The sequence below is a fragment of the Solanum lycopersicum genome, chromosome 1, assembly GCF_036512215.1.
Source record: "Solanum lycopersicum chromosome 1, SLM_r2.1".
Taxonomy (NCBI): Eukaryota; Viridiplantae; Streptophyta; class Magnoliopsida; order Solanales; family Solanaceae; genus Solanum; species Solanum lycopersicum.
Genome location: NC_090800.1, coordinates 81,779,418 through 81,794,161, shown reverse-complemented (window position 1 = coordinate 81,794,161; position 14,744 = coordinate 81,779,418). Strand labels below are relative to the sequence as shown.

At 35.2% G+C, this 14,744-nt stretch overlaps 2 protein-coding genes across 2 annotated transcripts; one reads left to right on the top strand and one right to left on the bottom strand.

Annotated features, from left to right (window-relative positions):
* Window positions 1–598: 598 nt before the first annotated feature.
* LOC101268719 (large ribosomal subunit protein eL36y) lies at window positions 599–3,291 on the top strand. The gene is made up of 5 exons (XM_004229907.5): window positions 599–723; window positions 818–867; window positions 2,393–2,496; window positions 2,673–2,872; window positions 2,961–3,291. The coding sequence occupies exons 3-5, from the start codon at window positions 2,395–2,397 to the stop codon at window positions 2,989–2,991; spliced, it is 333 nt and encodes a 110-aa protein (XP_004229955.1). The 5' UTR covers window positions 599–723; window positions 818–867; window positions 2,393–2,394; the 3' UTR covers window positions 2,992–3,291.
* Window positions 3,278–14,664, bottom strand: LOC101252120 (acyl-CoA hydrolase 2). The gene is made up of 17 exons (XM_004229851.5): window positions 14,382–14,664; window positions 14,203–14,295; window positions 13,665–13,732; window positions 13,486–13,567; window positions 13,139–13,185; window positions 12,902–13,027; window positions 11,755–11,832; window positions 11,542–11,629; window positions 8,909–9,021; window positions 8,153–8,215; window positions 8,006–8,061; window positions 5,671–5,775; window positions 5,516–5,572; window positions 4,972–5,073; window positions 4,047–4,095; window positions 3,870–3,938; window positions 3,278–3,757 (listed from the first exon to the last, which is right to left on the bottom strand). The coding sequence occupies exons 1-17, from the start codon at window positions 14,395–14,397 to the stop codon at window positions 3,683–3,685; spliced, it is 1,287 nt and encodes a 428-aa protein (XP_004229899.1). The 5' UTR covers window positions 14,398–14,664; the 3' UTR covers window positions 3,278–3,682.
* Window positions 14,665–14,744: the final 80 nt, after the last annotated feature.

Sequence of the window (14,744 nt, the reverse complement as noted above, 5' to 3'; positions counted from 1 at the left end):
ATATACAAACTAAAAAGGAAATAGAAACAGTCTTTTAAAAACGGAAAGAGTAGATATTTTATTTGTAAAAAATGTTATATTAAATACTTTTCTAGTTTTGTAAGTTACAAATTAAGACTAATCAATTCTTAGCATATTAAAAGTAGCTTATTTCTCATGATCATCATTCTTTTTGTGTTGGATTTTTTTAATTACGTAGGATAACTATTTTATTCAAAATATATTATTTTTAATCCAGATAATTACGGTAGCACATAAAATATCCATTATTTTATTAATGTGACCAAAACAATGTTTCTTACGTGACTCTATTTTATTAAAAGAAAAACACAATCATATTTGAAAAAGTCTAAACCTATTTAACTTTTAATATGAAATTCGAACATCAAGATATTTACTTGGACCAAAATTATTAAATACGTTTTTTTTTCTTAACGAACAAAAAGGTAATCTAGTCTAGCACTAAAAAAAAAAAAGGAATCATCAAAATATTTATTTGAAAGGGGGTAATTGCAACATTTATAAATTTGAAGGTGCTAATTCTATAATTTAGAAGAAATACATGGGCTTTATCATCAAAACGTTAAACATTACCATACTTTAGGTCATTACCAAAACTACCCTTCTTCCCCGTCAATATGCAGAATATAAATTCTGTATTGCAATCAGAAAAAAAAACCCTAGCTCTGTCCTCAGCGCTTCCGGCGACTATTTCCGTCAAAGGTCAAAACCCTAGCTAAATCAAACTGAATATCTAAATTCTCTGTAATTTGTTATTTCACTGATATTTTGCCCTTTGTTTTTGCAACTTCTGCAGGTACTTGGTGAAAATTCTTCGAGTAACGAAGTTCTGTTGGAGCTGATTAGGTTAGTGTGCGATTTATATGCTTAATCAGTATTATATGCTTCGTCTAGATTAAAAATAGACATTTAGTAATAGATAGTTACATATACGTGTGTGCAGGTGTATCCATTGTTTTAAACCGAGTGTTATATGTATAAAAAATGATTTTATAGTGAGCTGAATTTGTCGTCGCGGAGGGGTGATCAATGCATTTATATTTCGAATCCGGTGACTTAAGCTAGAATTGCATTTACTATTTTGATAAAGTGATCCCTCTGAAAACGAGCTTGTTCAGCTTCTTCCGCATTTCGGAAAGTTAAGTTAGGGAGTACTTGATGAAGAGATATGCTACTTTGGTGTAGTATTAAGTTATTTTGCATTAAGGGTGTTTTGATTGTTTTGATTGGGAATGAAATGACACAGCTTATTTTTGTTAAGCTATGGATTGTTTTGATGAATATAGATTTATTTTACCTTTTAAATGTGTTTGACACAAAAGAGTAGTTGGATCTCCATTTTGGTGATTTTATCACTTGGTTATGTTTGCTTAAACAGCACTGCGGGAAGAAATTAAGTTAGACATGGTCTTGGTTTTTGGCATGGTATCTTAATTTTGTCTATTGGTATAGGCTGTTAGTTTAGATTATTTTGAGAATATAAACGATAGTGTGCCCACCATAAACATTTTCAAAAAAAAAAAAAAAACTATAGTGTGCCCTTTTGGTCTAAGACTATTTTGAGAGTATAAACTATTTTCTTGATTGGCTTCTAAGTGTAGTAAGTGTACGAAGTGTCAAAACCAACTTGTGAAGTGGATTAGTTTATGTTCCTCTCTCCATTTCCTTTTATCTATTTTTGGCCGGTTTTGAAAAAAGAGCATCTCACAGACACTATTCACATAACAGTACTTGTGACTGCGTAACATCCTAACGGCCCATTTTGGTATAGACGCATACATTTTCTACTCTATGGGGTTTTTTGGTAGAGTGTATAATTGTAGTGTGGAATAGGGTGTTTTGGTAATGTTGATAATAGTTATACTAACATTAGTTATGCTTAGATTATTTTTTATGCTCGATTTGGTTTGGTATATTAAAAATAACTTGCATTGCATAATTTCTAAAAAAAATTATTTGTTCTCAAAAGTACCTTCCATAAATATGGTGGTAAGGATGTGGATGAGGTTTTGAAGGGCAATTGTGTCTTTAACATGCTAATGCATGCATTATGAACCCTTGCATTGCTAATACCACGTATTAGTTACACATAGCATAATACCAAATAGAGTGAATAACTAAGGCTTGGATTAGTCTAACATAGACTAAAAAAGTATACCAAACAAGGTATTAATACACAAAGCTAATGCATGCATTATTTTTTCTAATGCATCCTTACCTAACTAACAAATTCAGTATGGTCGTTGATGCATGCGTGTTAATTGTAGTTTGTATGACCAGAACCAGACATGTGGCGTTTAAGCCTACTATAGTTGAATAATAGCTGCTTATAATCACTTTCCTGGTTCTTATGTGCCTTGGTTATTTGTAGGGATGGCTCCAAAGCAGCCAAATACAGGCCTTTCTGTGGGTCTTAACAAAGGACATGTTGTTACTAAGAAAGAGTTGGCTCCCCGCCCTTCTGATAGAAAAGGGGTAAGTTGTTTTCTTGTTTCCATGCTTTTGATCTCTTTGTTTTTTATTGTTTCGGATGTTAACCATTTCGGTTATCTAACCAATATCTAAACTCATCCACACACAAAAAAGTTACTCTTAAAATCTAACTTTATCAGGACTTCTAATAGGTTTGCTTCTCTTTGTCTCTTGTTTAGAAAACCAGTAAGAGAATACATTTTGTTAGAAGCCTTATCAGGGAAGTAGCTGGTTTTGCACCTTATGAGAAGAGAATTACTGAGCTTCTTAAAGTTGGAAAGGACAAACGTGCTCTTAAGGTAGCCAAGAGGAAGCTGGGTACTCACAAGAGAGCAAAGAAGAAGCGTGAAGAGATGTCCAGTGTTCTCCGTAAAATGAGGTAATTGACAGCATTTCAACTTGAATGTTATACTTTTATGACTATTGTTTTTTACTAGGCGCTTATCTCTTGTCTTTGTGTGATCCAGGGCTACTGGAGGTGGTGAAAAGAAGAAATGAGTTGTATGCTAACCCCTCAATATGAAATGTTAGGTTCTGAAACTGCTTTGCCAAGATCTACTTTTTAGTATCTATTTGATTTTTGATCATTTTTATTGTTGAACACGTAACACTTAGCCTTTTATCGCTTTTGTTTCAGTACGAGAATTGTTCAATTCTTTTTTGACATTTCGATTTTGCAACTCATTTGTATGTGAATTAAAACTGTACCAAGTCTTGTATCTGGAATACCAGATACATTTTGTAATGTACATACTTAAAAGGAGAGGCGAGCAAGAAAGACAGATTGATACATGCAAATCTTCCTTGAGTAGTCACAACGTTCATGAAATTACATTGGATTTATTTCTTCCTGAATAAAGAGCGAGTGTTAGTCAACTAAAGACATTAAACAAATGACATCTTGAGATCAAATCATATCCTAATAGAAGATGAAACTTGAAAAAAACAGAACAATAACTTTTGACTTGAACTATCATAGGTCGATCTATGTAACAACTTCAATGCCTCTTTTCGCGGGGGCTAGGAATATATAAAGGTGACAATGGCAGGCCAGTTCTGAATGATAGAACAAAGATATGGTCATAGCTCGACTCGCAACCTCTGTAGTGTTTATTTGAGCTCTACAGCAGTGTTACTGCTAATGAACCTGTAGTGACTAGTCCTCTTTTCTCATTCGACCTGGCATGGATTAGAGCATTGGTCGAAATGGAGGTAGTTTTCTGGCTGGCCTCAATAAGCCCTCTTGAGTAATTGACGCTACGAGCTGGAGATTTAACAAGCATTAAAAATAGGCACATAAACAAAGCAAGAAAATAAAACGAACGAAACACGCTTAGGCAGCTCACAGAATTCACATTTCAGAACTAGTACTTTACCTCTCCCTTCCTATTAAACATTTGCCCCCACACAAAGCCACGTGCATTATAAGCAGTCGGACTGTTGATCTATAAAATGATAAACAGTTAGAGCGAAGGCTGCAAGTAATGGAAACCACGAGTAAAGAGATGATGGCTCTTAAAAACATCACGAGTACTTTAGCTTTTCTTTCTTACCACAAACAATATCCAATCATCAGCTCTCACAGGTCTGTGGAACCACATCCTGGGAAAAGGGCGGAAGTGAAAATATAAGTACATTTGCATGCCAAATGTTTTCCTTTAACAAGCAATAAAAGACACTCGTGATTCAAGTAAGATATTCCAGGGAACACTATTTTGAGCTTTAAATTCCATGTGTAACGTTATGGGGGAATCTCATCAAAGACCTATCAGAATCTGGAAAGTTCGGATTTCCTCTCTTTCATGTCAACAACACAAAAATTTCTAAGTTGGAGACATTAATTTCCCATCCTATAAGAGACTATTGCTACAAGAAGTTGTAAACTTGTAATTAGTAAAAAGAGGTCCAACTGAGACCATCTGGGACAGGTTTAACACATTCTGAATGACTCAACACCACTTCAATGCCCTCCAGTAACTCCTTCACCAGTAGTGGAAGTAAAACCTAGGCTTGGACTTCAATTACCAACATCACTCCACCATATCCCTTCTTCATTGCCACCTTATATTGTTCTTTTACCTTTCTATTTATTTTCCCAACCAAAGGCAGGGATCGGACCCACACAGGTGTGTTATGAGCAGCCTTAAGTCAGGTAAGGAAGGCTCTGTATAAGTTTGTAGGGACTACAGGTTGTAGGTTTCCCCACCCTGTATGATGCCACTTAACCATCAGAGAGGCCCAGTGGCAATTTCTTCAAGGGACCATAGTTCATGGCTGAAGAATCAATAGATGAAGGCATGCGTAGGCAAATCTGTGATGTTGTGTTGTTAGAAGTGAATATTCAAGAGTTTGAAAGGCAATACAAGCAAAAATTTGATGATAAGCTGCTCAGGCAAACATCGACATATTCATAATAAATATAAAGATGGCACATTTAAAGAAATAAAACAAAATAGTCTAAAAGTTGTTGGAACTCACGAATGATCCAGACTAACAGAACTTGTCTCGAAACCCATCTTTCGGTGAGGATTCAGACTGACTGAAAGAAAGATTAGATCTGATGTATATGCTGCAACACATCTGCAACAAGCATAAATATTGCATGAAAAGATGCAGACTGTTATATGGACTCATTCTGCAATAAATGTAAAAAAAATTTGTATGCTAAAATAATATGTTCCTGATTTTAATTTCTTTTATGTTCCCTTTTTGATGGTAAATATAAACCTACAACTTACAAGGAAGAAAGATGACTTTGAAGAAAAAAAATATACAACTTTTGAAGCACTAATATTAGCTATACACGGTCCCAAGTGGGAGTATACCCAAAGAAGTGCAGATAACAAAGTTGTATTCACTTGTGTACCCCCAGTCCGCAAGTTCTTTTTGGAACTCTTTCTCTATCAATAACAAATCACCTTATGACAGTCTCTTGCTGAGATCAGACAAGGCTACTAAACAGACTGCTTTGCTCCTTTTAAGTATGAGCTCAGCTAATTAGATAAAAGAACTGATAGATTACCTATGTAAGGCCTGGTCATCTGAAAGTTTTCCTTTTGCTCTGAACCAATATCTCAAGCTGTGTGGGAAAGAGATGATGAAAACCTTGGACTGTCAGTTTAGTTAATTACAGTTGCTACCTCAGAAGGGAAATAAATAACTGAAAGCACGACCAACCTTGGAGGAGACTTGGTGTAATTAGTGGCATTGTTAGGTTCACAAAACCTTATCTCTATTGGCCATGGAACAAATTTTGCAGTAGAAACCTTATTTCGGTATGTCCTGTCAAAATTCTCTGTTAGCATCACCTAACGAAGGATCCCAAAAACAAGTAACCACAAACAGAATGAAAAAGCTTTATGCAGCTTCAATTTTCAGATCTCAGGACAAGGTAGGAAAATTTGCAATCAATTAATCTTGATAATGTTTTCCTTCACATTAATTAAATTCAGAGTTGTCAAAAATCATTTGAGGCTTAAGTTAGTGTGCTAAGATCAAGAATGACCTTTATTTCTCAATTAAACCTTGCTAAAGGAAACAATAATTATGTACCGTGTCAAGGCCTAAATTTAAATTTCATTAATTGACTACATCACCATGCCTTTCATAAGATGGCAGCTGATGAAATGTTCTGAATTCAAACAAAAAGATGTCAACTTAAAACTACTTGTGTTTTCTGACAGACGAATCAAAAAGAAAAATCCGACATCCCTTTAGACCCAAATCTAAATGCTCCCGGAAAACATAATAATAAACCTAAAATTAAAACAAAACAAAGCATTCCTGTGTTCACATGTCAGACAGTTGAATTACAGGCTTTAACAGCTAAATAAGTCACAGCTCAGTAGTTGGACGTGGGAACCAGATTGTAACCAATTGTAACCACAAAAGGATGCTCATATTAACAAGAAGCTTCCACCATCCTTACTCCTATTGCTAAATTGAGTGCGCAGGGTTAGCATTTTCCAACATTCTCACAACTTACCTTCTCTTATGATTGTTCTTTTTCTTATTTTTTGGGATAATGAAGAGTTTTTGCTAATGTCATCTAAGATTCATATAGCCAAACCCAACTTGCTTCGGATAGAGATGTAGTTCTTATAGCATAATTTTTGTGCTTTGTCATTGGCTTGTTTATACTTCGTAGTGACTTGTTTGGTTAAAATTGTTTCCTAGGTGCTACAGTTGGAATTCCTAGTGTAAGTAGCTTGAGAGAAAATTAGATCAGAAAGGATTTATAAGTGTAACTAGGAGGTATTTTTATAACATCAAAAAAAGGTTTAGCTAGGAAGTATTTATCAAGAAGAACCATTTTATTATATTAAGGATCTTACTAATCCCTATGCTGTTGTGTATACTTGGTTTCATTGTCATCAGTCATCACCACCAGTCATATGTTTCCATCGGTGAAAAACAATATATAGGTGTTCCATCATATTTGGAGCTTATGGCATTTTCCTCCATAATGAGAGTTAAAACTGCCTCTTGAAGGGTGATATGAACAGTGTCAGGGAACAAATTTTGTCATGCCATACCGTGTACCAGATATCTTCTTCACTCTCTTTCCTTCTTCGACTTGAGTTCCTTCTTCCTGTCTACTTATTCCCTTCTCTCAGATATCTTCTTCACTCTTCACTCTGTTTTCATACTAACTGCAGCATCTATACTAATGGGTCTAATGTGTAAAACCGTGTCGCAAATATCTCCATTGTCTCTCTATCTCTCTCCGTCATCCCGCTTGAGCTATCCTTCCAATGCAACAGCATCTATTCTAAACCTCTTATTTCATCTCATTCTCCTTTTCCCTGTTATTTCTTTTCTGTCACACGTGCAGTTTCACTTCTTCCTTCTCTCTGCTTGTGCCCTGCCCTCTTCCTGTATCTCTCTGCATCTTTTCTGCACCTCTTTCTGTATCTCTCCAGCTCCAAATAGTTCTGCATTATTTACTTATTTCCAGTTTTCACAACAGATTTTTCCAGGTCTTTCTGCATCAGTTCTTTCTTCTATCTAAAGTGCAACAGCTCTGCTCCATCATATCATTCATAATTTGGTATTCAAATCTATTTAAAGACTCACAAGTTCTAATGAACCTTAGATCTTCCAGAGTGCAAAAGAATCTACATAATCTCATGTTCTTTTTCTGCTAAAAGGAAGTCTTACAAGTGAAGATATGGTTAATCAGGCTTACCATGAAAATTGTTTAATGAAACTCATGACTAGCAAAAACGTGTACTACTATATCCACTTTGAAGCCAAAGTATTCAAGAGATATAAGACAATTCATGCTGGAGAAGTTACACTTCCAAAGGCACAAGTTCAGTAGTGTATCACATATTTGCTAAATTACTTCCCCTCTGATTATTTTAAATGGTTTTGTCAAGGAAAATACTTTTAAGCCTATGGACCACACCATTACATTTACAATACATTACCAGATAATATATGTGTACACCATACAATTTCAAATTAAAAACATTATAGTATGATGGCATAACAGCGGGCAGAGTCTGACCTGGGAAGCCGGGGATCAGTCTTGCGCATTTCTCTCAAATCTTCCATTGATAAAAGCTGTGATTGGATTTAAACAAAAGCATAAGGAGAAGAGGCTCAGAGCGCAGTTGCAGATACAGCAGAAATCATTGAACTGTAAGAAGGTTACCGTTTCTGGATCAGGCACATCAGGCATTTTTGCTTCTTGGTGATCAAATCCATCTTCATCTTTCTGTCACGTTATATAACAAATGCAGTTTAGTTTTAAGAAAAATATTACAAACATAACAACCAGTAAAAAGATAATGGTGTAATGAACACATAAAAGTGTGTCACATAATCTAACCAAAAAGTTACTGCAATATTCCAGGCAAAAACAAGTGACCCATTGAAGTCCCAATCATCATTGTGAGTCTAGGCCCTAGGGTTTTTCGTGTAGTTGAATCAGGAAAAGATCAGAATACGGTATTCCATGTAGGACTTCAAAACGAGAAGAACAAAGCATTTTAGAAATGACTGAAAGTTGATCAGCCGATCCAATTGTCTTCCCTAGTGAACCAAGCTAACTTTCAACTTTCTTCGTTATTTTGTGAAATTAGAAGATTAAAAGTTAATATCAACATGTGATGCAAACATGATATCCACAGCTGGAGAATATGAAGGACAATTTAATAGAATTAAGTTAAGTTGAATTCATTCATAGCAACACTTTCTGTGCTGATACTTCCAATGCATTTTCTTCACAATTTTTATTTCTAGCACATTCTCATTACATAGTATGCAAAGTTCATGCCTTCGCATAAATCTAATCAACTTGCCACAAAAATATTAATTAAGCAAACCTATTTATGCTGAATTGCAAAAGTGAGCCACAAAAAAGGGTATGCTAAGATGTCACCAACTTGATGAAAGGCTGATAAATCACCTGAAATGAAGCTAGCAATGTGAATACGACATTCCCTTTCTGAATTGCATCCACCCTCCGTGTAGCAAAGCTCTTTCCATCACGTACACGGTAAACTTGATATATGATTGGAACTACAATCACAAGTGTGGGACTAGGTAAGATACAAGTTTTTACTCACCAGATTTACATTGGTACATGAAGAAGAGGTTTATACAGATAATTCTGACTGGGATTAAACACTCTATGCCCCAGTGAACTGACTTCCTCAGTCTGGAACACATGAGAAAGTAACAGAGTAACTAAGCCATATCAGCAAACTTTCTTCAATCTAACAGCAATCATTTAGTAAGTCAATAAACAAAATGTATTTCAAAAATCATGAAAGGCTAAAAAAACCATCAATAGCCAGACAGGGAAACACTTTAGTCCTATACATGTTAGCCAATTATTTACTCATAATTTGAGGAGAGCAACGGTGAGATGGGAACCATCTAAAATTTAAGGACAGCTTGTGAAGGATGATGATTCTTCTATCTTGGCAACTGACCAAAGAGCCAGAGCAGAGAAGAAAAGTAAGAAACTCATATTGTTAGCAGAGCTCAGCAAGCTGATACATACTAGAACTAGCAGACCCCAACATGAACATACTGGTTTATTGGAATTTTTTTCTTGTTAGTTCAAACCACAAAAATACTAGTAAATACCTTTTAATTCCTCTAGATTTGTATTACTTCAATAACTCTGGCTATAGAATAAAAATAAAATCAATTTGAGGGCGTTATACTTCCTTAACTGACAGCACATACAGCAAGTTAGCAACAGAAGAGGTTTGTTTGATTCCTCCGCACAACCCAAACAGGGCACAACATGAAGAATCACGGAAAAAGAAATGAGCTTTTATCAAAAAGCCTTCAGCATTCTAAGAACGGTTAGCAAGGTGGTTGATGCCTTCAGTAAAAGAAAGTCGCAATCCAATGAAAAGAAGAAATTGAGCTACTGAAAATGCCTAAATCCTACAGGTTGGATGTTTTCATTCTTCAGCACTGGTATTTCTATGACAGACATAATCAGGGTGGAGAACTTTTGGCTATAATTATACACAGTAAACAATGATTTAGGCTCCATTAAGCATCTAAACTAAGTTAGCAGCACTACTACCAAGTCTGTTTTCTTTCTAGTTTATTGAAAAACATATATATATGTACATATACTGATATAGAAATATATGAAGTGGAATTTGAGGATAAAAGAAAAGTGAACTTGTCTTGAATTGGTTTTGTAGACAGTATACAAGAGGCCCCTTTACCAACATTGTGAAAGGTCTGATGCCATGTGAAATAAAAATAGTAGTGTTTTTTTTATAGAAGTAAAAGAACATAAAAAAAGAAGATATTAGCCCTTTGGAGCTCCTAATCTGAAGTTTAGGCTACTAGAAATAAGGTAAATTCAGATTCCATGAAGAAAAGTTCAGATCAAGGAACTTCCCTAATTACCGGCATTCCTAACTATGACAAAGTATTCCATGATCTTAACCTATATATGTAAGAAGATAATTGATAATAATTATAAGTGCCTTGCGGAATAAGGTGGAGAGAGAACTGAGGTGAAGAATGTAGTAGAAAGCCAAACTTCAAGAATAATAGTAGGGTGTTTGAAACTGTAGAGGCTCCAGAATACCCCACCTTTCCTTTTGCTGAGATAATAGGCCTCAACCCCAACAAGCCACTTTCTACGATATAGAAGAAGGCTCCCATATGGGGTAGCGAAGAGGTCAAGAATTGCTGTTGTGTAGGGAGGAAAGATTCCTGAAAAAAGTTTTCAACCCTAGCCAGCTTGCTATATATCTTACCAGCATCCAAGGATCAGTTGGCTATGTGGATTAATGATTGGCAAAGGCAGTTCACTAGTTGTACCTACCTGATGCCCCCTCAATTAAAAGCCAATTAGTCCAATACCACACCGAAGCAACATGCCAACAGTAACACAGAGCCCACACTGGGCCTCTCATCCTCTTTCTGTGTCTTTTCTCGTTGGTGGTGGTTGCAGAGAAATCATTCTACGTTCTAAACTCCACCTTAGAAAGGAAACCAAAACCAGCTAGAAATTTTAACTGGATAAGAAACTGGATGTAGTTATCGAGGGAACTAAAGAGCTTTACCATTGCAAATTGATTCTTTTCATCAGTAGCTTTGATTCAACCTCTGTTCCAAATGTTTAGGGTGTTACAATTTTAAGAATACTAACAAACTGAAAGTCATAATATGTTTATATTTACTAATCAAAATTCAAAAGAAGGTTAAGGTTATTAACATAAACAAATCTCTTTTTTCTCTGCTCAGCATTATGCATACCCGTAATTGCGCACACGTTGTACCTCTTGGAAATTGAACACAAGCAGACATAAATTATTTCACGCATTGCAACTCACTAAAAGGGAAGAATGTCTGCTTCTCCAAAACAACACTAGATAAATCATACAGCTGTGCGCTCTGACATAGGATTCCAAAGAATTCAAAGATATGTGCATTAGCTTATATTGGCTATTTTATTTCAGACATAGCATTGGCAGTAGGCCTAGAGAATAAGTAATCACTAAAAGGTTTTTAAAAAAAAAGTGCTTAAGGCAAAAAATAATAAAGAAAGCTACTTACTTTCAAGATCCCCAACAAGAAGGAAGTAGGCATGCAAACTATGAACAATTTTGAGAAAATCAACAGTTTTTGATGCTGCAGCCAATGCCTGCATATTAGAGCATAGAGAACGAAAAAATTATTGACAAAGAGGTCTCAAGTCATCTGAAGTTAAACTCCAATTAAAGTGAGTGGCTCACGGCGTGGCGGGGAAAGAGAACATTTTAATTTTACCTGCCCAATAAACTGACCTCCAAATACTTTCCCAAATCTAGGGGCATCTGGCAATGTTATACCTTGGAAAATGTTCACCTTCAACACAATATTTATGTTAGAACTCCCAAATAATCCTATTTTATAAGGGGACATTGAACTGGTGATACAATGAAACATCAATCCTCCAAAAGAGAAATGTTCCAAAGGAAAACAATCTGAAAGCGCATTTGATTGGATATAGCAATTATCCTGATCTACCAAATTATCTTGAACAATTCAAGCATTCATAAGAACAAGTATCTTATTTCTTAAGCAAATCAACCTTCAAAGATCTAAAAGCTTGCTAAAGAAAGTATATGAAATAGATGGAACCATGATCCCACAAAAGAAAGACAAGTGACTCGGAGTTCAAAGTGCAATGGTAAAGAATGAAATACTATCACCAGCTATGTACCAAGAAATTCCTCTTTTGCATACTGCCGACAATAGGTTTAGAAGAAATAACCAATGCTTTGAATGGAAATCAAAGATATTTTTTTGCATTGGACCTCATTGACTCCTTGGCCACATAGAGCCTAAAGGAGTCAAGTCCAGTGAGTTTTTCTGAATACACTCATTACCTCCTTGTGCTGCAGTTTATTGGATTAAATTATTTCATGGCAAAACAGAAATATAAATAGAAACTCACTAGTAACTAGAAAAGGGACCATTTCTTTCTTAGCCTAAGTAGTTAAGAATATCAACATCACTTATTAGCAGTATATTCCCGATGCAAGTCAATTAAGTCTCTATTCTCTAACATGAAGCGAAACCCATTTGGCTTACAAACTGAACTCCTCACTAGCATCAGCTATCAGGTGCAACCCATGTCTCTAATTTGGGAGGAGGAAAGACAAGAGAATGCTTTAGTGTTGAGAATTAGTGATACGGGTTTCAAAGACAGAAATATAATGGAGATTAAACTCTTAAATTTTGTTAAAGGACATAGTATGTCATAGGCGGGAACATACCCGACTATTGGTACATAAACTGGCAAAGATGGCTGAGACTAACAAATTTAAGAAGGAAAGAACAGAAATTTATAGCCAACCTACAAAATTAAAGGAATGAGGGGGGGGGGGGGGGGGGGTCAATGATTAGGTTACAGAAGGCATAAATAACATACCTCAATAGGCTCCAAGAGCAATATGTGCTCCACAAGTGGACACAGATCTCTTTCTTGATCTGCGTTCCAAATTGATTTGGGCTGGAGCAGATTATTATGCTCATGAGGCAACACTAAGCAGGTCAGCTGTCGTTAGAGAAAGTTAGAACATAACTACAAAAATAGATGCAGAATCCCCTGGACATCATGAAATAACTTGGGAAAAGAAACTATTCGATGGTTGGAAAGAGGCAGTACCTTAGACAATGCGATCACCTCGGCAGTCTGTCTAGATGTCGCCAAACCTGCCATAACAGCTCGAACCTTGTAATCACCCAACATTTAAGATTGAAAGTCTAGAAGTGATTGAACATGACTGTGGTACTAATTTAATAGAGGCCAAAAAGAGACCAACAGAGAGGCCATAACTGAATCTGGAATCTGAAGCGACATACAAAATATTTATACAGTAAAAGGTGATAACACTGATTAGAGGACATAACAGGACAAGATAGTCAATTCAAAGATTCCTTAATTTAGGAATTTGGGATCAAGAGAAATCCAAAAGGCAAAAAATTATACGAAGATGACAAGGAGCACCTTACCATGACCAAAATAATCAAATTTTTTCAGCTGGAATTCAGGACGATTTTCATCATCAGCTTGGCAGAAACCGCATACTTCTGCCTGGAAATAAGATTGCCATAACAATAGAAATATTCAATCTCATGATTTATGTTCACGTACACTCAGACAACAAAGGAAACAAAAAACTCAGAATTACCTCTCCATCCCATATAAAGTAAATTCCATCCACAGCTTCTCCTTCGCGGATAACATAATCTCCACGATCTGCAACGGTAACACACAGTAAATTGAAAAAAAAAAGGTGACCAAACAATCAATAATATTAGGGTTTACTATCAAATGATAAATGCGTCAAATACTGTAACTCTCACCTCTACAAATATTTTGCTATACAGATCTACCATCAAATGAAAACTATGTAAGAACTATGACCATAAACTAAAAGAAACAACTTAAGCTTTTCAAGTAAAAGCAAACCCATGCCTACTTCTAAGTGGTAGAATAAGCCAATAAGGGCGGGGTATATACACAATTTCTTCAGAAAAAAAAAATATAACTCCATTAATCAAATGATGAATCTTGATTTTCTTGATATAGTTATAACAAAGCATATAGACTATTAAATAAGACAAATTATTAAACTTTATCAAACTTATAAGAAATAGCATTAAATATATAACCTTACTAATCAAATAATGAATCTTGAATTCTTGGTAACATAATAAAGAAATTACCATAATGTTTAACCTTGACGAGTTGGGCAATTTTCTTGAGGGAAGAACTAGGTAGCCTCTGCAACAATGGCACATCACCCAAGAACTCAATCACTACAGAATCACGAAACAAAATAACTCAAATTAGAACAAAATTCAAAACCCCAAACAGATTTTCATTCCAATTCTGAAAGATTTACCTGATTCAGTATCCATATATTTGTATGAACAGAAAATTAAACCAAGAAATCGACAGTGGAAAGAATTCAATAATTTCAGTCGAAAAAGGCTACAGTTACAATGTTATATGTACTCAAATTTCAATGAGAAACGTAGGAAGGGCCACACGTTTTTCTTAATTAGAGTATTTCTTAAACGTGTCAAATTTAGACAATCGTTTACTTTTACGATAATAGTGTCAAATTTGAATGTTTCGATTTATTTTGCAAGCGTTCGAACATATAATTTTTTATATTGAAATATGAAATTATAAATTAAATAGATTAAATATATATTGTGCCCTTGTTTTCTTTTGGAGGAGGCTTTTTATTTTTAATCATGAA